General features: G+C 47.5%; 1 protein-coding gene and 2 long non-coding RNA genes across 4 annotated transcripts in view; 2 read left to right on the top strand and 1 right to left on the bottom strand.

Annotated features, from left to right (window-relative positions):
* Vtcn1 (V-set domain containing T cell activation inhibitor 1) overlaps positions 1 to 9,854 on the bottom strand; it is a 53,615-nt gene extending 43,761 nt beyond the window's left edge. Inside the window, exon 1 of the mRNA XM_059265960.1 lies at positions 9,671 to 9,854. Within this exon, the coding sequence (XP_059121943.1) occupies positions 9,671 to 9,717 (47 nt within the window). The 5' untranslated portion in view covers positions 9,718 to 9,854. The remainder of the gene's footprint in view (positions 1 to 9,670) is intronic.
* On the top strand, positions 213 to 5,891 carry LOC131913362 (uncharacterized). The gene is made up of 3 exons (XR_009379878.1): positions 213 to 406; positions 4,377 to 4,482; positions 5,646 to 5,891. It is a non-coding gene; the product is annotated as an uncharacterized LOC131913362 (long non-coding RNA).
* On the top strand, positions 9,841 to 10,760 carry LOC131913361 (uncharacterized). 2 transcript variants are annotated; one of them, XR_009379876.1, is made up of 2 exons: positions 9,841 to 9,988; positions 10,679 to 10,760. It is a non-coding gene; the product is annotated as an uncharacterized LOC131913361 (long non-coding RNA). The 2 variants fall into 2 exon arrangements; XR_009379877.1 differs by having other exon boundaries at positions 9,841 to 10,103.
* Positions 10,761 to 25,214: the final 14,454 nt, after the last annotated feature.

Here is a 25,214-nt window from a genome sequence, read left to right as displayed (position 1 = left end):
TTGCACTCAATAGAATTTTCACAGCAAGAGCCCATTCCCAAGCAAACCGTGTGCTATAAATTACATAGAAGTTACTTTCCCCCCCCTCAAGTGAGCACACGTGTTCTCCCTAATTCAGTGTGCTGCTGCCAGCAGCCCCAGGCAGTGATTAGTCATCAGCCTTGTCCCTCAGCCCAGGGGTGCAGCACCAGGCACTCTGGGATCCCTGATAAGCTGAGCACTCCACAGTGTGACGCCTTTAGGGAGCCATGAAAGCTACCATCTTGCAATTCTGTTCGTCACGAGTGTTTTTGCCTTGAGGGTAGAAAACCGTGAAGCTGGCGGATAGGCCACGTGTGTTAAATGTAGGTCTCACGCTTTCTGCCTTGGGAAACAGTGCTTTTCTTCAGACAAAGGGTTTATTAAGGTAAGTGGAGCCTGGGGGTGCCGCTCAGGGGAGGGACGTTTGGCTTGCTTAGCTAGGTGTGGTGGCATAGGGGAAAAGAGTAGTGGCATTTATTGGTATTGGATAATAAAGTGTTTGTTACATCTGTGAAACTGTTTCACTGATCTATTCATTGGCAAATACACGAAAGCATAGGCAGCTTTTACTTTTGGTCAAAGTTTTAAGTCTTATCTTGCATTTTAGGGGAACTCTCAGAGGCAAGTTCTTTTGGTCCTTCAAAAGCTGCCAGGTCTTGCCACTTTGACCAACAGAGTGCCTTTCTCATGCTGATGACGCTCCACCAATGCTATAGCGTTTCCCTCCTCAAGCACTTTACAGAAAGGCTGCAGAACTGCTCTGGGGTTTGGACTCCCAGGGACTGCTGGGAAGTAGCTTTTGCTACCCAGGAACCTGCCCGAGGAGATTGCCTCCTGGCTAAGCCCAAGCACCTGGCTTCCCCAGCGCCCTGAACAATTTCACTGACAATAAAACCACACTGTGTTTTCTAAATTAAAGAAAGAACAGGTTCTGGAGGCCGATAGACCCAAACTATGCTGTATTTCCTTTGTGTATGCTGTATTAAGCAGTGATCATGGAAACATGAAATTGCTGACCGCTGGGAGAGAGTGGTCAGGAAGGAAACTGTGGGCTGAACAGAGTCCTGACAGGCTCTAGACAGCACCTTCCCTTTGCTCCTTAGCAAATCTTTCTGAGAACGATTTGATTTCATGTTGTCTAATTACCCTTCCAAGTGTCCTCTTTTGCTTTCTCCTGCCACTTTAAGCCTTAGCTCACTCAGGTGAAAAATGAGGATGGGAGAACCCACTTTGCCTTGTTGAGAAGATCACACCTGGCTTGAGGTGACCTCCCTGACTGATCACACCTGGTTTGGGGTGACCTCCCTGACTGATCACACCTGGCTTGGGGTGACCTGTCTGACTGATCACACCTGGTTTGTGGTGACCTGTCTGACTGATCACACCTGGCTTGGGGTGACCTCCCTGACTGCTGCTCCTGGTGGGTGCGTGCGTGCACGCACGCACACGTGCGCACGCACACACACACACACACACACACACGCACATGCACACACGCACACGCACACGCACACTTCTCTCTTCTTCCACCCTTACTCTACCTCACAGGCTTTTCCTTTTGCCTATATTCTTCCCACTTCTCCTTGCTTGGCAATCCACACTCAGATCAGAGGCCACCTCCTCTAAACAGTCTCTCTAACCACATCGTACCGCCGTCATAACCAAGAGTCCTCTAAGGTTCTGAGATCAGCCTGTGGTGGCAGTTAGCATAGTGTACAGTAGTTGTGTATTTGTTTATCTGTCTCCTTTCTCTAGTCTGTTCCTAAATATTGAGGCCTCATTCTTCAGTCATGATTGCCTCCCTAGGCTCTGTGGTGCCAGGTACAATAATAAATGTTCAATGAATGTTTGCTAAATAAATAAATAATATATGTAAAACTCCTAGAAGCTGCTCCACAAACATTGGTTAAATCAATAATGTATGCAGTGCTCTGAGAACGCTAACACACAGGAGGAGCTTAACATTAAAGGTTGTGATTGTGGGACAGCAGGACACCAAAAGGCCACCTCCAGAGGTGACATGAGCAATGATTGACCACAAGAAGCAAAATGTCATGCTGCTTCTCTGATATGACTGAAAACTGAATCTATGGTAAATAAACGGTGGGCGTTCGGGAAAGCGTTGTCCAAACTCCTGCTTATTTTGAAGTTCAAGGTGCAGGAGTCTTGGTGCCTTTGCTCGGTTCTCTTTTCTCCAAAGGACAACATATAGATGTGCCTTGTCATGCAAGAGGGCTATGTGTAGCCGTCAGCATTATTGCTATGGTGGTCTCTTGCACTTCCCCGTGCTACCCCACATCCCTCATTCACCATCTTACAGGCCTCTGCCTTGTTCCTTGAAGTTTGATGTCTCTCTTACATAGGATGTAAACCATCAGCTCTCAATCTCATGCTCCCATGAAGCTGTGAACAGATGCCTGGGTCAGTGGTTTGCACTCTGTAGAGCTCTCACAGGGAAAGCCTGCACACAGCGAGGGCCACTTACTGTCTTTCTGACAGATGAAAATATGAGACCTGGAGAAACTGACCAACACGGGATTACGCAATACTCTTGGAAAAAGATGTCCAAAGAGAAATAGCAGTGTCCATGTCTCCCTCTCCTGTTGCTCTCAGAGCACATAATGCATACTGTTAAGATGATTTGACTTCTACATCTCGAGAAATGAAATGTGAGGACATGAAATACGACATGGCATGGTCAAGATTCACTGGTATTTGGGTTTTTTTCTGGGGGGAATGGGGACCTTGACCATGTCATGGTCAAGATTCATCAGTGTTTTTTTTTTTGGGGGGGGGAGGGATTTCTACTTTATGAGAAATCAAAAAGGCTTATTTCTTTACTAATTTTAGAATCATATTTGTGTGTGTGTGTGTGTGTGTGTGTGTGTGTGTGTGTGTGTATGTATGTGCACATGCAGAGGTGGTGGTCAGAGGACAACTTATGGAAATTAGTTCTCTCTTTCCACCATGTGGGTCCTGGGCATTGAACCTGGGTCATCAGGCTTGGTAGCATGTGCCTTTATCCACTTGAGCCATCCCATTGATCCCAGAAAGGTTTTTCCTGGTGTCTGAATGTTTGTAGCAGTGCCCCTGAAAGTCAGAGAATGTCTGTCATAGGCACGCCCTCTCTGGGCAGTGCTGCTTTCTGTAAGGGCACAAAATTGCCAGGACCCTATTTCATCTCATTTAACCTCACCAAGCTATAGTCAACTACTATCATTTAATTAATTCTGCATCCTCTCAGTGGTAACATCTACCTTTCATCCTCTTCTCCAGAGTCCCACTGTTATTCCTAAGTGTATCTGACAAACACTCAAATGCTCAGCTGCCGTAGAGTGTGGGTCACACTGATGACCGTCAGGGAGCCTGAGAACCAATCATTGATGTTAAAGGCTATCTCAGAAGAAAGAGTTCCAGACGGTGGGGTAGTGGAATCAGCACAGGAGGGAGGGAGAGTGGGAAGGGAGGGAAATCTCTAGAGGTCCTGAGTTAGTCCTGGCCAACTGCTGTCACAGTACTCTGAAGCTACCCCCGCCCAGTACTTCCATTCCATGTCTTGGACATTTTGATCCAGGGGCTGTCAAATACCAGACTCCTGCTCTAGCTGTGTGTGTCTTCAGTGTGCACACAAGTGGCAGTAGCCAGCTCTGAGTGCCCTCTCTGCGTCCATGAGTAAGTCAACCATGAGGTTTCAGGCACATCAGATGAACACCCATAAACTAGGGTGATAGCCACTTCCTGTAAAGAGGAACTAATTAGCAATTATAATAATGAGAGAGCAGTCAAACGAACAGCCATGTTTATCTAGTAAATCATCCGAGGTGAGCCACCAGTGCCACCAGAGGAATCTCCACTGGCTTACTAGGGAAAGAAAGCCACATGCAACAAATGGGGCTCAGCGACAAGGACTTGCTAGAGAAGGGGAGGTCTGAAAAGAGTAACGGCTTTGGATACAAAATGTGCTGGGATTCCTGGGAAGGAAAGACCAATCTCTGTGGCCTCCCGGGCACCTGCTCAGCCGGTGCCCATGTCGTTTGGACGTTAGACCAGGCCCTCGATTCTGCCCTGGGATTTCTACAGTAATATATGCTTTTTATTTTTCTAATGATTATTAGGTTGAAGACTCTCTGGCTGCTCCTTTCTCTCTCCCAGAAATCAAGCCACCACACACCTCTACAGCTGTCTTCAGAGAGTTGATAAGCAATGGGTGCTGTGACCCTGCAGCTCTCACATAACTGGGTTCCCTCCTCGTCCCCTTTGGCTGCTGTGAGCGAGGCCTGCCTACCTCCATACTGCTCCGATCCAAGATGGCTTGGAGTTACAGCTAGATTTTTTCCTTGTTGTCTTTGAGACAGGGTCTCTCTGTAGTCCTGGCTGTCAGGGAGCTCACTATAGAAACCAGGATGGCCTGAAACTCATGGAGATGGTTTTGCTTCTGCCTCCCAAGTGCTGAGATTTAAGGTTTGTATCACTATGCCCAGCTATAGCTAGATTTTACCAGTCTCTTCCTAACTTCTAGGATGTAGGTGGGGTCACATGGTACGGAACTTGCTCCCTTGAAAGCCGATCAGGGCAAACAACCCTTTTGATTTCCTAGAAATGAAAGGTCCAACTCTCCCTTCCAGGAAGTGGTTCAAAGCTCTAAGTCTTCTAATTTGAGGGAAACTGAGGGCATGGAAAGCGCTTTCTCTTCAGAACCCTGGCATGCTACTTATGGTGGCTATCTGGGCTAATGAAGCTCTTCCTGAGACCTGAAGACCTGCTCTCCTACTCCAGGCCAGAATGCTGTGACTCTGCCAATAAAACTCATACGCAGGGTAAACATATCTCAGCTTCCCTTCTTCACCTACAAGACCTGCATGTGGAACAATGGTTGCTATTCTTTCCTATGCCTACAGTGTCCTGATGGGTACTAATTAGTATAACTTTAAAGGATTGCGTTTTTATAACATTAGGCTCGTCACAGTGGTTTCTTTACCCCTGTAGAACTCTTCAAGCCTTGAGCACTAATGTTCATAATGAGTGCCACAGAGGCATTTGTGCTCGATTAAACCAATGGGATTTATTGCTGTTCTGGTAAAAAACAATTGAGCAGCAAGGAATGGAGGGAGGATCATAAGTTCAAGGGTGGGCTGAGCTACACAGCAGGCTCTGTCTCAAACAAACAAAACAACAACAGAAACTCAAACAAAAACTCCTAGCCCTTGGCAGTTTCACATGACCAATCCTAATGTCGCTCAGCATTTCCAAACTTACTTGACTACAGAACTCTTCTGGTGAAAGCCTAGACGTCAAGTTGGGAAGTACTGTCTTAGGTACTATGTACAAACACTACCGAGAACCCACGTCATGCATGTTACTTGAACCCACATGGAGCTCATATTCAACTAGACACTGGGTTGAGTAGAACTGCTTTCTAAAAAGCAGACGGGTGAATCCCATCAGGTCTTGAGAACAAGTTTTCAGGAAGAGCAGTGTCGTTATGGTTTGGATCTAAGTGTCTTCTGCAAGGTCGTGTGTTTGAACATGTGGACCACAGTTGGTTTTCTATTTGGGGAGGCTGTGAAGCCTGGCTGGTGGCTCACTGGGGATGGCTTTTAAAAGTTCTCTTCTTTCCCTTCAAGGTGTGAACATGCTACATTCTAAGTTCCCACTACCATGGACCAAGCCGTACCAGCCATCATGCCTTCCATGCCATGATGGAAACCATGAGCCAAGAAGAAATATCGTCTTCTTTATGTTGCTTCCATCAAGAGTTTTATCAGAGTGATGTCAAAAGTAGCTAATACGAGTGGCCTAATATGGCATTTTCTAACTGGGTAGGAGTACAAAGACATATTCCCATATAGGGTTATGACTGCTGCAGCATTAAGCAACAATTCCTTAATTGTACAACTACTTTCAAATTTAGTTTTATTAACACAAACATTCAATAGGAAAAGCAGACTATAAAAGGGTTTCCCTAGTATTAACAACTATTTAAATTATTTGTAGTTGGCTTTAAAAGGGAAGAGACAAAAAGAAAATACTTCCAATGAGTAATCCATGGATGACTTTGGGTTTTTTTCGTTTCAACATTTCCTTAAATGTTACAATTGTATTTCACAGTGAAACAGGTGCTAAGAAGCAGGAAATGGGAAAAATGGGGAGCACTTTAAAGGGGGAAGAGGAGGAGGAGGGAGGGCAATACAAAGGGAGAGGGAGGAAGGAAAGATAAATATCACTAAGAATATTTTTAAAGCCATAGAGAACATTAGTTTATAAGCTTACTTAAACACACACACACACACACACACACATCCCGCAGGATATACACATGGGATGATAATATTCCAACAGCCATAGATTCACCAAAACCCTTGTGCTAGGCATGAGAAACCTCCCTTTGATTCTTGGTCGTGGGAGTCCAAGGGACTACAAAAAAGTATAGTTAGTTTTCATTGCCCCTAAAGCCAGAAAAGAATGTGAGATCCTATTGCTAAAGACACCACACACTTTGGACACAGGGCTTGGAAGGATCAAGCTGGAACTAACCTGGAAGCCTCCTTCCTGAGAGCTAGCCCTCAGAGCATTGGAAAATGCTATGCAAGCTACCAAGGGAGAAAAGCCATCAGTATTCCTTCCTTCCCAGTTGCAAAGCCTATGACCCACCCAGCAAGATGTCTCCAGTGGTGCAATCATGACACCTTTATCTTGGGGGTAGCCAACAGCTGTCTAGATGGACTGAAGGCCCACTCAGTAGGAAGGAATTCATGTGTGACAGTGTAAAGCTAACCAACCACCAAGAGCTAAAAGTCCTAGATCCTAGAGTAGAGCAGAGCCTGTTACTTCCTTTTCCCTAAACCATTAGATACAATTTCTAGCTGTATTCTAAATAATTATCTTTATGCCCACAGATAAAGGTAACTCTCATTCATCAAAGAAACTTTTTTTTCCCAACAAGTGGAGACTACTTCAGAGATCCCCAACTGGTCAAAATGCAGACGACACATTATTCCTTCAGTGTTTGAGTCCATACCAGACTATCCTCTGAGGCAATCCCAAAGATCCTGTTCCCATCTTTCCAGGTGGGAGAGAAAGATCAAAGAGAAGACCACCAGGCACGACCATGTTGAGACCTCCCAGCCTCCTTACTGATCTGGGCAGAATTGAAGACCTGCGATGGTTCATTTGCCAATTTGATTGGGTTAAGAACACCAATGGCATTAAGAAAGTACACTTTTGGAAGTATTTATGAGTGTGTTTCCAGAGAGGATTAACTGAAGGGGGTTAGACCAGCTTTTAATGTGGATGACATCATCCCATGGATTGGGGTCCTTGAATTAAAAAGGAGAAAGCCGGCTAAGTACCAGTATTCTTCCGTCTCCACTGGTATACTGAGATGTGAGCAAGCCCCGGCATGTGTTCCTGCAGTCATCCTACCTGCCATTGTGCCTTCCTGGCCATGTTGACTAACCTAACCAACCACCCATAGCTAAGGAAGTCATCGATTCTAGAGGAGAGCCTAGTACTTCCGTTTTCCTAATTTATTCAATATAATTTCTAACTGCATTCTAAATACCCATCCTTATACCCACAGATAAGTGCAGCTCTCACTACAGTGGACTCTGTTCCCTCGAACTGTGAGCCAGAATAAATCCTTCCTCCCTTAAGTTGTCTCTTGTCAAATATCAGGTCACAAAGAAGAGAAAAGTCACTAGCAAAAGACCTAAAGGTAAAGTGTTATTCTTTGGGCAGCCCCTCCCACCCAGAAGAAGCCCACCCACATAGATTCCAAAACCTATAGGCATTCCCAGCACACAACAGCTCATGTGTGCGCATTTAAGGTATGTGTGTATATGTTCATGTGTGTGCACATTTGTGTAGGAGTGCGCACACACGTTCATGCTACTATGCAAGGCTGAAGTCAGTGTTGGATGTCTTCCTCTATTGTCGTTTACCTGGTTCTTTGAGGCAGGGTCTCTCACAGAACCTGGAGCTCACAGATTGGGCAATAGGGATCCTCCGACCTCCACCTCCTCAGTGCTAGGATTACAGCTATGCACAGCCTTGCTTGGCTTTTTATGTGGGTGTTGAATATCTGAGCTCAGGTCCTTGTGTGTGCCCAGCAAGCACTCTTCTGTCTGAGTTATCTCCTCGGCTGCCAATAGCTCCTTCCCAAAGCCTCTAAGTCTTTTCTTTGAAATAGCCACACTCTTTACATAGGATGATTAGCTGTCTCAGCAAGGCCTCAAACACTGAATCTTAATGCTTCAAAATACTGTACACTTATCAGGGGAAGTGACAGCGGAGAGCAGCAGTAACCTGAGTGCACTGTTACAGCTAGCACTCAGAAGAGCCTTGTGAGTTCATCTGGCACCTGGCTGGCACTCAGAAAGCGGTTGCCGCCGGGCTGTGGTGGCGCACGCCTTTAATCCCAGCACTTGGGAGGCAGAGCCAGGTGGATCTCTGTGAGTTCGAGGCCAGCCTGGGCTACCAAGTGAGTTCCAGGAAAGGCGCAAAGCTACACAGAGAAACCCTGTCTCGAAAACAAACAAAAAACCAAAAAAACAAACAAACAAAACAAACAAACAAAAAAAAAAAAAAGCAGAAAGCGGTTGCCATGGAAAGTGGCTTCTCATTCTTACTTAGGGCACTGCTGCCGCAGTGGTGGGATGCTGGTGGAGGATGTCCTTATCACTGCACACAGGAGTTCCTCTGCCCATGCCTTCAGGCAAAGCCTGACCTGCGGAACAGCCTCAATACTATAGCTCCACAAGGGCTGCTCAGAAAGGCCCAGCTAACTGAAGAAGGCCCTTTCTCCTCAGACCTCACTGGGGAATTTCTCTGCATAAAGGATGTTCTAGGGGGGTCTGATTTCCTTCTCTCCCTTCCGTTCTGCTCCCAGATGCAGCCTAGGTCACAAGCTCTGGTCTGGCAGTGATTGGCAAGCCCACCTCCCATATTCCTTGTGCACCGTCCTTGTGAGGGGGCTGACTTAATAAGCACCAGATGGAGCTCCTCTGCAGGGGAGCCCCACAGAGCTCGCCCCCAAATGAAGGTGTCTGTGGCAGCAAGGAGAGGGCCTTGGCTGACTTTTGCTAAATTTCCACAAGCTTGCATTAAAGATATTAGATGAAGGTCACCTGGCCTCAAGCCAATAGGAGGACAGCAAGACTTTCCTATTGACTGTGGCATCTTTTTAACTGAAAAGACAGTCACCAAGACATATCCTGTCTTCGAAGAAAAGGAGAAAGGGATGGGAAATGGATTTTCTGGACAGGTAGAAGCTAAAATCAAAGACCAGCTTCTTGCTTGAAGTGATTCCTCACCTGACTCTCCCTCCACAGCGCTTTCCATCAGGACCTGTCTGGAAATGTCCCAAACTTTAAGGGCATTTGACTGAGGCTATTCTGGGGTCTCCAGGATGCTCCTTCCTACACTACATAGTGCTTGATTTAAAAGAATGAATTTCATTCTTTTTTTTTTTTTTTTTTTTGAGACAGGGTTCAGGCTGGCCTTAAACTCATGGTAGACCCCTGTGATCACAGGCATGAGGCACCATGCCCAGCCCTGTCTGTTATTTACTTGACTCACCCTCCCACACCTTATGGTGCTTTATGAAGGGTATGCCAGTCACTGCAAAGAGTGATGGTCCCAGCGCTGTTACCTTCTGCTCCTGGAGCCTGAAGCCTTTTGGCAAAGGAAAGAATCCATCGTCAAACATAGGACAGGAATGATGTGCTGGGTCCTTGTGCCAGAGGCGAGTTCCCTGGCTACAGGATGTTAACTGCTACCACAGGTGTAGAGAAGGGAGGCTTAATCCAAGAGCTGGGGCCCATGTCGTGGTGAGGAGGGAACAGGAAAGAAGACCATGCTGTCATGGAAACCAAAGAGGAAGTGTTTCCAGGTCGTAGGGCATCTGTATTGAGAGCTGTTGTAAAGGCAAGTAAAGGAAGAAGAGAGAAGCATGAACGGACTCGACAATGTAAGGCAATGTGATAAGAGGCATTGACAGATGTAATACCTTGGTCCAGTGGGGATGAAAAATCCAAGTGGGGGCATCACAACTGCACAGGTAGTTGGCAGTGAGGGTTTGTTTGGTAAGTGCTTTGTCAAGCTCAGTTTGCATATTTCCCACACGATCCTGTAGTATTGGCTCAGAGATGGTTCCCAGATCAGGAGCCCAGGCACAAAGAAGATAAGAAGCTCACCCAAGGCCACACAGTAAGAAAGTAGTTTACCCAGGAATGGACAGATGTGCTAGGTCCACTCTGTGTTCAGGACCCCCAGGACACCCATCAGATCAATCCCTGTAGACCAGCCTTGCAGTAAGTTTGCTGAGGAGAGAAAGAGCAAGATGGGGGGGACAGCCAGAGCAGGCATGAGGCTGAGAGACAGTTTTTCTCTTTAAGATGGAAAATCCTGATGCCTGGTCTGTGTGCTGATTGGTGGAATAGAGGTACATGGAAGATTGATGGGGACAGGTAGAGGAAGTAAGTGTGCATGAGCTGGGAGATGAGACAGATGGGGAGTATGTGGAAATGACCTTGATAGTGCTGGGCAAATCTGCACCCAGATGTCTAGTCTGAGGTCAGAGAAAGGCACCCATGAATGTGGCAGCTGGGAAATGAGATAAAGGAGTACCTGTCTGATCATTTCCATTTTCTCCATGAAGGATGAAGTCAGACAATCATCTGAGACCGAGGTGATGAGAAGGCATGGGTTTGTCAGAGGACTGAAGAGAGACAAGAGATGAGGTGTGTGGAACAGCCATTCTGGGAGCAGGGGTGCGAAGAAAACACAACAAGGAATCAGGACAGCTAGATAAAAGGCACCATTCGATGCCCCCAGATATTACTGACGCTGTTTCTCAAGTCGTCTTTGGCTTTTATTCCATGAAATTTTTCATTTTATATCTACAGAAAAAGAAAGGAAACTTCTCTCCTGTTACTGTCTTGCTGGGACTAGCAGAAACGAGCTGGAAAGCATGCTATCATAAATCTTGACATATGCTAGGCTTGGGATTTTGAAAGGTAAATATAAAGGCAAACAGAATGAGGACTTCTTCCTATAGAAATCCATGCCTTTGCCTTCATTTTTTATCAAGACCCATCCATTGCTCTTTTAAACATTTTTTTAAAGAGGAATATGGCATAACTGATCTCAGGTGAAGTTTATGTCCATCTGGATTAAACTTTTGCCCTTTTGCTGGGGCATCACAGACTTGAGTGAAACTGCTTTGTGTGGCTCTGTGAGCCTGAGTGGGTATCAGAGGCACCCTAGAGGGACTGTTGAGTGCGGATCACCAGGCCCCACTCCAGTTCGGTAGACCTGGGAGGGGCTAAGAATGTGCTCTTGCAACAGCTCCCAGGTTGGCTGCTGATGTGGGCCACGCTTGGAATATTGGGGTGACTATGGAAAGGTATGTGGTTTTAAGTCCACCCAGTTCAACATCTCTGGGGACAGAGAGTTCTCCTACGTCTCACAGAGCAGGACTAGAAGAAGACACCTCTGATCTGATGAAACCTAGAACGTTCTAGACACAAAGGTTCTTCTTGGAATAGTCTGATCCTATCTCCCTCCAAATCACTGTTTTTCTCCAGAAAACATAGGGAAGGAACCATTCAGCAAGAGCAGGGACCCATTGAGTGCCAATTCTACACGATGCAGAAGTCTGTCCTTTACCAGTTCAGTTAGGTCTCACATCAACCCTAAAGGCTAGGGAGCTACTGACACCCAATTTACTGATGAGGAATAAGAACAAAGAGATTGAATAGCTTACTTAGGTCACACAGCAAGTAAATGGAGAAAGGGACTGATCGAACTTAACTCAGTATTTCTCCATACTTCAGGGGTAAATATGAATGAAGCTTTGGTTGCTCAGATCTGAAGACCCCTGATGCTTGAGGTAAAACAATCTTCTTAGGGCAGCACAGCTTTTATCTAAGGCAACTAGTGTCATAAGTACCCTGAAAATGTCCTTTTTCTGTGATTCTTTAACTGCATGACTTCAGAGAAGCCACATACTTCATTTTAGTTGTCTGAGGGGTATACAGACGCAAAGTTCAAGTGCTGTGAGAGTATGCTTCTTTGTTGCTATGTTACCATCTGTGGTAATTTGAATGTAATTGCCCCCCATAATCTCGTAGGAGTGACACTATTAGGAGATGTGGCTGTGTTGGAGTGGGCATGGCCTTGTTGGAGGAAGTGTGTCACTGTGGGGGCAGGATTTCAGGTTTCCTATGCTCAGGATACCGCCCGGTGTCTCAGTCCACTTCCTGTTCCCTGCAAGATGTAGGACTCTCACCTGCTTCTCCAGCACCATGTCTGCCTGCATGCTGCCCATGTCCCACCATGATGATAATGGACTGAACCTCTGAACTGTGAGTGAGCCACCCCAATTAAATGTTTTTCTTTATAAGAGTTGCCATGGCCATTGTGTTTCTTCACAGCAGTAGAAACCCTCACTAAGACACCATCTATAGAGCAACTACTGAAATATTGGAGACCCCAATCTGGGGCTTCAGCCTAACTCCCCATCAGCCAGCCAGGGAGTCTTCTGCAGTGGCAGTCACTGGTCACTGAGGAAGTGAGTTTTTGACAGTATTGAGTTGGGTTCTGCTTTAGTGGCAGGAGATGAAGCAAGTTGGTTAGAAGGAGGGCTATCTTTATAACTCAGTAGACAGCACAAGCTAGGAACGTATGGGTTCCCAGCATGGGTTGGCAGAGAGGCAATCATGCCTCAGTATCTGCAGCTATGAAATGGAGATAATTAGAAGTGTGATGCAGTTGAGCTACGTGACCATTATGGGTCATTGGCCCATAGCTCTAACTGTGTTCTGGTGGGTGTTGCTTTTGTTGTGGAAACTTGTATAAGAAAGCTATGAACTTACTGTAAACCTTGGATGGGCCAGAGTGTAAGAAGTTCTTCCCCCAAGTCAGCCTTCTTTTTTTAAAAAAAAAAAAAAAAAAGTTACATATATGTAAATACACTTAAAAACAAGGACTTTAAAAAAAAAGTGCCCCAACATGTCTACATTATCTCTGTGGAAAAGACAGTCCTGGGAAAAATATTCTTGGTTCTTTTCACATGACCAAAGATAATAAGATATATAAAACCATGTATATTCCCTCACTGTACTTGGCGTTGCTTAAGCTAACTGTAAACATCATCTCATGTTTTGATTGCTTTAATAATAAAAATAATTTGCACTATTTGAGCTCAGGCACCTAGAGTCCCCGACTTGTCCCCATACATCACATCTTTGAAATATCCTTCGAGCCTGGGAAACAGCCTCCCTGGCTGCAGGGTGGGTTGACACTTGTCACCAACATTGTATCATCAGAAGATGTAGATGCTGAGCTGTGCACACAGTAGGGCCTCCCAAGCTCACCTGGAAGCCCCTGGCCACAGTGTCTGGATGCTCAACGCTGCAGTTAGACACAGGTTTTCTCAGGTGAGGATTTGAGAAATGACAATCTCATATCCACAGACAGGTATGATCCACTTGACTTTTGTTTTTTTCCTCAAAAAAACTCTGTGGATAGAGTGTTGTTAAGATGGACTACCTTGGGGAGTGGGGGATGCCTCAGTGGGTAAGAGCACTTGCTATAAAAACTAGAGGACCTGAGTTCAAACCTCCAGTTCCCATGTAAAAATAAGGCACTGCCAGGTGCGCCCATAATTCCAGAATTGGGGGACAGAGACTGGCAGAACTCCCAGGGGCTCGCTGACCAGCCAGTCTAGCAGGAAAAAATGAGCCTTGGGCTCAGTAAGAGACTGACCTGGCTTGCTGTCTTTTGCTGTGATAAACACTTGACCAAAACCAACTTGGCAGAGGGTAGTGGGATTATATACTACAGGTTACAGTCTGTCTCAAAAGGAAGGCAGGGCAGCACCTGGAGGCAGGAACTGAAAAGCAGAACCACAGAGGAACATTGCTCACTGGCGTGCTCTTCATGGCTTGCTCAGTTTGCTTTCTTATACAACCCAGGACCATTTGTTCAGGAGTGGCACTGCCCGTAGTGGGCTGGGACCTCCCACATAATCATTAATCAAGAAAATGTCCCATAGACTCACTGAGAGGCCATCTGATAAAGACAATCCCACAACTGAGATTCCCTCTTTCTGGACGACTCTAGTATGTGTCAAGTTGACAAACAGGTACCCCACTTCTAATCATTGATAACCAGTGATATCATCTCTCAGCCTTTTGGCTCAGATCAAGCATAAAAAACAAAGATCAAAAATAATAGAGGAAAATAGCCAATGTCCTTCGGTCTCTGCATGCTCCTGTGTGTGCATATGCGTGTATACACACACACACACACACACACACACACACACACACACACATGCTTAGCTATTTAAAAATCCTCAATGCCATCACTACAGCATCTGTTTGTAAGGACAGAAACACCAATGGCCAGAGTTGAAGATAGGATCTCATGGCCAGCCAGCCACGTAATGGACATTATAGAGGAACTTGCACAAAATAAGTATAGTAATGGCTGATATCTGTAGAACATTAGGATGTGTCAGGTACACAATTATTACATGTCATTCACACAACCCAAGCAGTTATTTACTGTCATCAGCCCTGTTTTACAGGTAGGGAAACTGAGGTGTATGGAGGGTAAGCATTCACAATGATATCAGCCCAGGCAGTCTAAAGCCAGAGAGAGCTCAGATATGTATCTAGAGTGATAACTATTCCCTTCTTCCTGGCAAAAATGATCATGTCAGATCCTTAGTGAGGGAAGTAAAAGCCCCAGGAACATATATTCATAAGCACGTCTGGCTGGGAACATAAAAGAGGTAATTAAGATACCTAGAAAAAGTCGAAGGGGACTTCAAAGCTAAAGTGGCACAGGATCTGGCTGGTGAAAAAATGAGAGTCACCACAGTGGGCAGAGGTGTGGACAAGCACGTGTTCAGATGATACACAAGTACTCATGGGAGCCGATGACCCTGGAACCTTCAGTTTAATAGGCTCCGAGAGATAAAAGTTGGACTCATCTTATATTGTCTCTGTGGGGTTTGAAGTGTTAACCTCATCAAGGCTGAGCTCTCTAGCCAGACAAGCATGGACAGTGCTGGCAGGCATTTTGTCTGATTGTCTAGCTTGAATTCGTGGGGGGACATGGAAGACCAGGACTCAGAGCAAAGCTCCCATGAGTCTCCTTTGCTCAAGTTTCCATCATCTATTTTAGCCACCTTCTTGCGATAGAGAGACACCCACCCTTTTTCTGTCCGGTACTTTTCTTCTTTGGAGGTCTTTATCAGTCCTATGATCTTCTTGAATTTCAGAGAGAGGGGTTTCATGGAGCCCCAGGCTTTGGTGGTCCGTGGAAATCTACTCTGCTGATAGTTGTGATTTCTCAGCTCTGATCTCTCTACCTCTCTGGACAGTCAATCTTTCCCCACTTCCCTTCCCTGCCTACCCCTAAATGGCAGTGTTCTTCACCTCTCTGTCCCTGGCCCTTTGTCCTCTTAGGGCTTTCCTTAGGAGACACCCCCATGTAACCCTGCCTGAGAGCTGCTGACCATTTAATCCCTATCCATGACCCATCCTAGTCTCCTCCCCACACTCTCTGCTTTCCTTAGCATCTTCACCTGATGGGCCCAGAGGAATCTCAAACTCATTATGCACCAAACTTAGAGGAACTCCTCTGTAACACCCCTTTCCTTCCCCTCACTCTGCCCCATCCAGGGCCAGGAACCTCATTCCGGGATCTGCCCTTCACCTCTTCCCCATGCTTCTCGAATCTATTTCCCTTCCCCCGGGTTCTAGTATCTTTCTCTCTTCCTTGCCCCTATCGTTCTGACAGCAACTGCCTCCCGTTTGCGCTCATTGCCTCCAGACTTCTGCCTGCCTAGGGTGAAAATTCAGATTCCTCTGCTTGAGAATCTTGGAGGGCCAGTCATCACCAATAACCAATCCCTAGCTCTCAGTCTGCTAAATCAGGCCTCATGTGACCTGGTGCCACCTCCCTGCCCCATTTCTCAGCGCTTCTCAGAATTCACGTTGTCATGGTATGACACAGTGGTGAGCAGCTTCCTGTGTTGGATCATAGGTTTTAGTTTGTCCTTCTCCTTCCCCGGAGAGTGACTTTCTCACTCCTTTTTAACTTGGTCCCTACGAACTCATTTTGAAAGGAGCCCAGACATCTGGCTTAGGCAACCCTCCCCAAGGCATTGAGCAAGAAAGGACTCCCATTGGCATCCTGAGCCCTATCATCCCGTAACAGAGGCATGACATCGTTGGGAGCCTTGGACTATTGTTAGACTAGACACTTGTCAACATCTTGGTGTCTTTGTCCCGGTGTCTAATGCAACACCCCACAGAGAATAGATACCCTGATATATTGTTCACTAGAACACCACACCTTCAGAGAAGGGAGTCTAACTTCTCCACCCTTGGACTCCAAGCAGCGTTTGATAAAAGTTTCATGAGTGAATGCTGGTGTCATGGACAGCCATGATGGTAGGGGAGTCTGGATCACACAGCTCCCTCATTTTACCCCTGGGGAGCATACATTCTGAGAGAGGGGTTTGAAGGGATTAAACTCTCTATTAAGGGAGCAATCTGCTCGGTCTGCAGGAGATGGCAGACCCTCCCATGAGCTATGCCGTCGAACTATTGTTAATGAGAGGAACTATAAAGGGGATTATGGAAAAAGGGAGGGGATTGGTTGGCACTGAGGGAAATACTGGGTTTCCCCAAGTGGGCTCTTTTTGTGTCTAGAGGAAAGATTCTGGCCCCTCTTTCCACTGAGATGTTCAGTGCTCCCTTCCTAGGCTGTCACCCTCAAGGTTTGTCTCTGTTTTTGCAATGCAGCATTTAAATAGTGAACAAGGCGACCAGAGCCAACAAGAGGAGCCTCTGTTGACCCTAATGGGCCTCTAACCCTTAAAGGGTGGAGGACCCACATTTTCAACACCCACCTCTGGCTGGCCCACCAGCAAAACCAGCCGGGCTGGTTGTAATGTATTATTAGAAAGCCCACACGCCGGTCCTTGGAACAACAGAGACACTTGTTTCTTGTTTCCCATTCTGGGGACCTAAGCTTGGGTGATGGGGGAAGAGGGTGATGGTGGCAGCAGGAGCGAGCATCTCATAGGCTTTGCAGGGTGAGTGGGTTCAAAGCTGCCCTGCCCCTTATACACATAGCTCCAGGGCTGCGAACAAATGACTGATTTCTCTGAGGTGACTGAACCTTCACAAGGGGTAGTGAGATTTCAGATGCCACGAGAAGGCAGTGGGTAGAAGGCAGGAGGAGAGGGGCTGGCAGGAGGCTAGCCCCTGACACAGGCACTTTCTGATGACATTCACAGGCTGGGATGCTAGATGGAGGTGACGGCCACCTGTTACTTCTCCAGGGCACTGGCCCAGCACTGTGCGGAAGGGGTGCTGCCCAGACCCCCTCTGCTGATCCTGTGGAGCCCTGTCCCCTCTCTTGCTGAACCTGAGTGAGGGGGAATTCTGCTTCAGGGAAAATAATTTTCTAGGCTGTCTGTGGGAAGTGATGTTCACTTGGTCTTTTTATAGACATCTCATTGTTAATCGTTTCCCTTTCTACCTCGCCTTCTTTCCTTTCCTTTTTTTTTTTTTTTTAAATCTGGAAGAGACATATAAAAATGGGAGGATTGGTCCTTCAAACAACCCCTAGAACCAGCGTACACATCATCTTAAAAACTGTAATGAGTTGGGACTGACATGGAATCACCACCTATTTCAGGGAAAACAAAGCATTCATTTTCCATCTCTTTCCAGTCAGAAAGGTAAATGATGCCCTGAGGAGAAAGGCAACTGGAACAGAGCTGAGGAGAAAAAAGCGGCAGAGGAGCTTGCTTCTTTTTTACTGTATTTTGTTTCCATTTCTGGGGGGTTAGGCAGCAACGGACACCAGGGTCTCTTCTCCAGGCTCTCCTGGGAAAGCAAGGGACCCCATTTCCAGCCAGGTCTGGGGTAGGGGCATTGGTGTGCATTGCTCGGTAGTACAGAGAAATTATACCACAGGAGAGTCGAAGAACATTTGCCTGCTTCCTCCTGAGGGCTGCAGAGAGGGTGTCCTGTGTTAAATCCACCACCAGTCCCTGCTCTCCATCCATTCTATGCAGCCCCATGCCACTGGGTTTCAGTGTGCCCGAACATCTCCGTGAGGTCCCCAAGTGTGGTACACATAGTTTTCAGCCCACAACTGCCCTAGTAGGGATGATAAAACCAATAAACCACCAACCAAAACCTTCCCTGAGTCTGAGCAGTTGCACAAGAGGCTGTGTGTGCACCTGTTGAATTTGACTAACCTCTTCCTGACCCAATGCTGCATCAGATAAGGGTGCAAGTGTGGTCTGTAGCACAGCCCAGAAGTTCTCAGTATCTCCCAAAGACCCCATCCCTGTTCTTAATCTGGAGGGAAGAGGGAGAGGGAGGGAGAGGGAGAGGGAGAGGGAGAGGGAGAGGGAGAGGGAGAGGGAGAGGGAGAGGGAGAGGGAGAGGGAGAGGGAGAGGGAGAGGGAGAGGGAGAGGGAGAGAGAGAGAGAGAGAGAGAGAGAGAGAGAGAGAGAGAGAGAGAGAGCACAAGCAGGCACATTACCTCCAGAAGATGATCTGCCCCAAGGAAGCCATGGTGAGGGAAGAGTGGGACGGGGAGTGGAGCTACCTGCCACTGCCCTCCTGCCTGTTGTGACTCACAAGGAGCACCTGTGGGCCGGCTTTAAATAATGCAGGCCGGGAGGGGTGTATGCAGCTGTGGACAGCTCAGGTATGAGGAAACAGCTCCGTGGAGCCAAGGCCCAGGGAAGCCTTCCAGGCCCCAACCTGTGAGAGAATGAGGAGAAGTGTCCCAGCCCCGACCTCAGAGGGCAGGGGGAGGGGGCCTGAATTCAGACAGGTCTTTAGCTTCCAACTGCATAAGGGAGAGCTAGCTAAGGGGGATCCAAGCTCACAGTCTGTCAGAGGAGTCCAGGAGACTGCAGGGGTATAGAAGTGCCCATTCCTGCCGGTGCTGACCTCAGACATAGGCTGGGTCACCCCATAGAGTCTCTCTCTGCTGCATCTGATCCTGGCTGGTGCTGACCTCTGACAGTAGACTGGGTCATCATCCCCCCCTCAACCCCTCCCCCCCAACGCCATAGAGTCATTCTCACACATCTGATTCATGCTGGGGCACCACAGAGAGGCTAGCTGAAGAGACAAGAACTCTATTATGTTACTGAAGATCTCTGACAAAGTCCAGCATATGAGCAAATCTCTTCTGGTTTTCTTTCAGTGAAAGTGAAAAGGACCTCCTTGCCGCCCTCCCACCCCAAATCCCCATTTCTTGTTGCTGTTTTGAGGCTCCAGAGATGTTGAGGATACATTGTATGGAAAATTGTTCAAAGTGAATGGATTAGCATTCTGATTTTTAACTGCAAGGCAGATCAGTCTCTCTGTCTCTGTCTCTGGGTCTCTCCTGTCTCTGAGATGAATCTCACACTAGTCCTGGCTGACTGGCTTCAAACTCACTAAGCTCTCTATGTAGCCCAGGCTGGCTCATACTTCTGTTAATCCTCCTGCCTTAGCTCCTGAGCACTGGGATTACAGCCTAGGATGCTTCCAAAGGAAGAAAACTTGCTTCCTACGTATTGTCTCCTCTACTCTTGGAAGGGGAATGTCCTTGATGGCAAAGTGACTTTATAGGAGAGGAGCAGAGGTGCCTCAGGCCTTCTGTGGTCATTCCAGATTGGACCAGGGGCTTTCGGAATCACCAAGGAGTAGAGCTGAGGAGGAAGGACTGAGTGGCAAGAGGAAACGACTTCAGACAAGAGACTGTTTCCCTGGGAACTGATCGTTGCAGTCAAGGACAGGCAGGTCGATTTCCTGGATAGTTTCAAGATGAACATTCCGCCTTTCTCTAACGCATCTCTTCCAGGGTTAGTGGGTTCAGGAGAGGGCTCGGTGCTTTCTCTCTCCCTAAAAAAAGCTAAGAGCAATGCCCTGGAATCTACAAAGTGCCCCGTGAAGATGGGACTTGTAGGGACTGGGAAGTTGAAGTCACTGGAGGCCATAGCTTCCCTGGATCTATACATTCTGACTCAGGGCACAGAGCCCTAAGAAGAGTGGCCCCGCCTCCAACACTCCTTCAGCAGCCACAGGCTGTCACCAAGGGAAGGTCTAAGGAAGACCCTGGAAGAAAGCAGGACAACCCAGTAGACAGCCCTCTGAGAGAGCAAGTCACCAGGGGGCAGATTCTGCCATTTCTGGAGAAGTAAACTGATATCATTCCAGCTCTGGCTGTGAAACTGAAACAGTAAACTCAATGAAGAAATGGGAAAGGGCATTGGTGTGTGTGTGTGTGTGTGTGTGTGTGTGTGTGTGTGTGTGTGTAGACACAGAGAGACAGACAGAATGCCAGAAGCTTTGATCCCTCTTCAGCACTTGAGGGACATGACACTGTTCTCCATGACTCTCTGCTAATGCCCCGTCATTTTCCTTCACTCTCTCGTAAACAATGGGCTTCTCTGGGATTAAGTTCTCTGCCCACTCTTCACACAGCACGATGTCCCTAGAGTGGCCTCACCCACTGCTCTGCTTCAGCTGCCCTGCATCTGGAATCCCCTACACCACATCCTGGGCTCATGCCCCTTGAGCTCTGACCCCACACAGCCAGCTGCTCATCTCCACTGTGCTCTCCCTCCCTCAGAGACACCACAAGTAGACAGCATCATCTATGTCTGCAGCCTCTCCAATCTGCCTTGTTACACCTCTCAGAACACAGCAGCCCTGTGTGCTATTGTCAAGGCCAAGGGAATAAGCTGACGACCACTAAAAAGAAAAGGCACACAATTGATTCACAACCAGAAGAAGAAAGGCATGCATGCACAGGGAGAGTCGCAGGAGTGATACAGTCCCCCACTTGACAGTATTAAAAACCATGATGCCCTGTTTGCTCTAAGGACAGTTTCAGAGGCTCACAGGCGCTTATTAGGAGGTTTCCAAGAGGCCTCTGTGGAATTTGAAGGTGCACAAGGAGAGACATTATCCTTTCAATCTCACTGACTTGCCAGGGCTTCTCCGTAGGGTGGAAGGCTGCACTCTCTTAACAGAGATGGGGAATTCCAGAGCCTCCACTCAGCCATGGGTGGACAGCAGCAAGCTTTTCCTCTAGGCCAAATGCTTCCTGTGTCTCCAAACACCGCATTTGGGTGGTATCATCCTTTGAGGCTCAGCATGAGGCCGCACGAGTCAGGAACTTGAGCGTCACGGTTTCCTCCCTCTTCCCTTGCTCCGTACATCCCTGCGTCCACCCATCTCCTGACTCTTCCGCTTTGATGGCTTTGGTACGGTGGTCAAAACAAAGTGCAGCAGGCTGGGTGTTCAGTCTGTGGATGATGTGCTGATAGGCTCCATGTCTCCTGAAGGCCACCCCCTGGCCTCGGCTTGGGGTCTTAAATCTTCACAGTCTTCCTCTGCAGAGCTTTTGACGTGGCTTACAACCATCTGTGACTTCCGTTCCAATGACCTCCTTTGTTATCTGTGGGTTCATGCACACACATGTGCATATACATACACTCAGGTACACATACACATACGAAAGAAAATAAATATGAATTAAACAAAAATTTAGTTTACAAGTGCCATTGTTCCCCGAGGCAGCCCCTAGGGGGCATTTGACCCACTTCTGCAATGATCTTCTAAAACGCAGATCCAATGAAACTATCGGTCTCCCTCCTGGGCTCTGGCCTCTGCCCAGCTCTCCAGATTTCCCTCTCCGGGCCCTCTTCTCACTCTGTGGACCAGGCATGCAGCACTGCTTTCTCTCAAGTGTCCTACTTTCTCAGGCCACTCAGCCTGGCTATATCTCTCCCCCTGGAATCTCCCCCTGCCTTTTTCTTGGTTTATACGAAACTGTGGGAAATCTTCCCCAACCACTTCTACCTGGCAGGTTCTGTTCTCTCTGCTCCCACGCGACACTGGGGCTGACTCCCGAGGTTCTGTCTGAATTGTGACTGTTGACTTGTCTCTCTCTCCTCGACCAGTCACACCATAAAAACAGAAGAGGTCTCTTAACCCTCTTTGTACTTCACACTAACTTGAGGCATGCACAGAACAAGCGATCGTTAAATATTTGCTGAATAAACACATCTGCTCCTTTCAAAGTGCACAAGCATGGCACTGTTTCCTGTTTCTCCATCTGTCTTGTCGCTGGTCTGTGAGCCCCTGGAGGATAAGAACCATCTTTGTCTTTGTCACCAGGTCCTAGCACCCACCCAGACATAACAAGGACTTAGTAACACTTGATGGACGGGGGACAGGGAGCAGCTTGGGCTGTGATCCATCAAGCACTTCCCAGAGCTGTCTGGTGAGTTGGATCGACACCATTAGAGGCAGATGAAAACATGCTGTGTTGGAAAAGAAGGAGCCGTTTAGGCTTGAGCACAAAAGCGAAAGCAGAAATAATTGGTTTTTTGAAATAAAATCAGTTTCCTTTTTATTGATCTTAGGGAGAGAAAGTGACAGAGACAAATTTAACGCATATGGAATGAAAAAAAAAAGTCCTCTCATGAATTTTTAAGGTGATTTACACAGCTGGGCCTCAGACTTCTCACTGAGTATCATACGTCTTTCTGTGCACCAAGCTTAATGTCTCCTGAAACAGTGGATCCTGGCCGTGACAGGAAGAGCATCCACACCTGTGTGAGGCTTCCACTGTTCTCACGGAAGACCCTCAGCTCACACGACCCTTACCACAAATAACCTTGGCGAGGAGTTTTACAATCGGGAGAGACTAAGCCCTAGGGACCGAGAGAGCTGTTCAAAGCCAACCAGTTGGAGTTTCCCTAGGTCTTACTTGCTTATGTGTATACATGGGATCATACTAACAAAAGTAACACAGATTTCAAAGTTCCTGAACCTGAATCCTAAAACCAAACTTCCAGCTTATCTATAAACTTTACCTTTCGTAGTCTTAGGACATTGCCTAAAGTGTCTCAGAAAAACTGTTGAGGATTCACCCACCAAGGGCCCCTAGGAACATGCTTTCCTATACTGGTGCCTTTGAGCAATCCAGGCTCGCACTGATGCTCAGCTTCCGTAACATGAGCAGACAGACACAGGTGGGGTGGGGTATCCTATCTGGCCATGGAGCACTCTTCTGTTGCCACATGAAAAGGGGGAAATGTGATCAGCCATTCCAGCTGAGACCCCTGAAACAACAGCCTCATCCGACCTGGCAGCTGATTTCAGCCACATAGATAACCTTGGGTGAGAAGAACCTATCAGCTCAGCCGGGATTTCATAATGGTAAACAAATAAAGGGCTGTGGTCTCGAGGTACTACATTTGGGGGTGGTTTGTTACGTAAGCAGTAGGTAACAGATACATGTTCTTTACCTTACCCTGCTCCATATTTCTCTCTGAAGTTCTCTGGAGCTACTTGCTGTGTCATTTCACTGTTGCCGGGACACACTAAGTCAACCATAACATCTGCAGCAAAAAACGGAAACACTTCTTCTAACTGGAAGCATGCTGATACAATGTTACACCTGCGTGCCCATATACAACCATGCCTATGCATGCCGCAGAGTTTTAAAAAAGAAAAAATTGTTATTGAATCTGGATGCAGGGAAGCAATACAGAGGTGCCCATGTTAGTTAGGTTTTGTCTTTCTGACAAACAGCCAAGAAAAACCGGGTCAAATAGGAAGGCTCTACCTTGGCTCATGTCTTTACGGTTCTAAGATCAGCTGTCTCCTCCGCTTTCACCTCCTCCTGAGGCAAGGTGCAATATTATGGCATTCAGATGTGCTGGCACAGAGAGGCTAACCTCATGGCAGCCAGGAAAGAGAAAAGAGTGTAAGACAGGGATGCCGAGGCATGATAGACCCTTCCTAGACAAGCCTAGTGACCTACTTCCTCCAGCCAAGCCTTCGCCACTAACGGCCCACTCTCTGAACTCACCTCTGGTGTAAGCCCTCGGTGAAGTTAGACATGAGCAAGCTTTCAACACACAAACCTTCAGGAGGACTCTCAATACACGAACCATACCAGGACCCTCAGCTGTCCGAAGCAAGAGCCAGACAGACCTTCTCAGAAAGATTTCAGGCACTCTTCTGTATACTGGTATAATTCAAGACCAGCTCTAAAAATAATCCCCTGTGGTTAGCTAGGTGTGGTGGTTTGAATGAGAAATGTTCCCCACAGGCTGGGGTGTTTGCACAGGAGGTTCTCTGCTTGTTTGGGGAGGCTTAGGGAGCGCAGCCCTGCTGGATGAAGATTACATAGGCACACCCCACTTCCGGTTTGCTCTCTCTGCCGAGCTGCCGAATTTAAAGATGGAAGCTCTCAGCTTCCTGCTCCTGCTGCGGTCCCTCCTCACAACCAGGGACTCTTAGCCCTCTGGAACCAAAGCCCCAGTGAACTCTTTCTTCTATAGATTGCCTTGGTCAGGATGTTTTATCACGGCAACAGAAAAGTGACTAGTATATCACGAAGCTTTGTTTTTTTTAAGATAGTTTACTAGAGGAGATTTTTTTAAATGTACTTTTTATTAACTTTCTTTTTATTTATTCTTCGTGCCTTTCACTTCATGCCTCCCACTCCCACCCATCTCCCTCCCCTCCCCCAATATAAAACAAAATAAAATTTGAGAGAAAAAAGGGGTAAGAAGGGTGAAGGGGACATCTCGTCATGGGAGCTGCAGTGTGACACAGTGAGTCACTCAGTAGACCCCTTTATTCATACATTTTTACATGCAGGTTTTCATCACAAAGAATCATTGGTCTCTCTCTCTTATGACCTCAGGGCCAGTTCTTCCATCCGCCTCAGGCTTCATGGGCAGGGGGTGGGGTTGGGGTTGGGGTGGGGGTTGGAGTAGGGGTGGGGGGTTCTCCCTCGCCCATGCTGCCCCATGGCAGATGAGTAATGGGGACAGCTCTCCCATGCTCACAACGTCAGGGCTGGCTCCCCCACACCTCCGCCACCAGGGTCAGCTCTACTGTGCTGCCCTGTCAAGGTACAGGGTCCACTTTCCTGAGTGCTGCAGGTAAGGGGGAGGGCCAGCTCCATCACCCAGCACAGGTGGCAGGGTCAAGGTAGGGGGAGGACACCTTTCCCTTGCCATCACCACCACGTGGCAGGCAGGGGTGTGTGACCAGCTATCCCACTCTCATACGCTCAGGGCTACCTCACCTGCACCTCTGCCAACAGAGTCAGCTTTTTAAATGTAT

The sequence above is a fragment of the Peromyscus eremicus genome, chromosome 6 (genome assembly GCF_949786415.1).
Source record: "Peromyscus eremicus chromosome 6, PerEre_H2_v1, whole genome shotgun sequence".
NCBI classification, from domain to species: Eukaryota; Metazoa; Chordata; class Mammalia; order Rodentia; family Cricetidae; genus Peromyscus; species Peromyscus eremicus.
The sequence above is the reverse complement of the archived record's forward strand: the minus strand, read 5'-3'. Positions and strand labels throughout refer to the sequence as shown.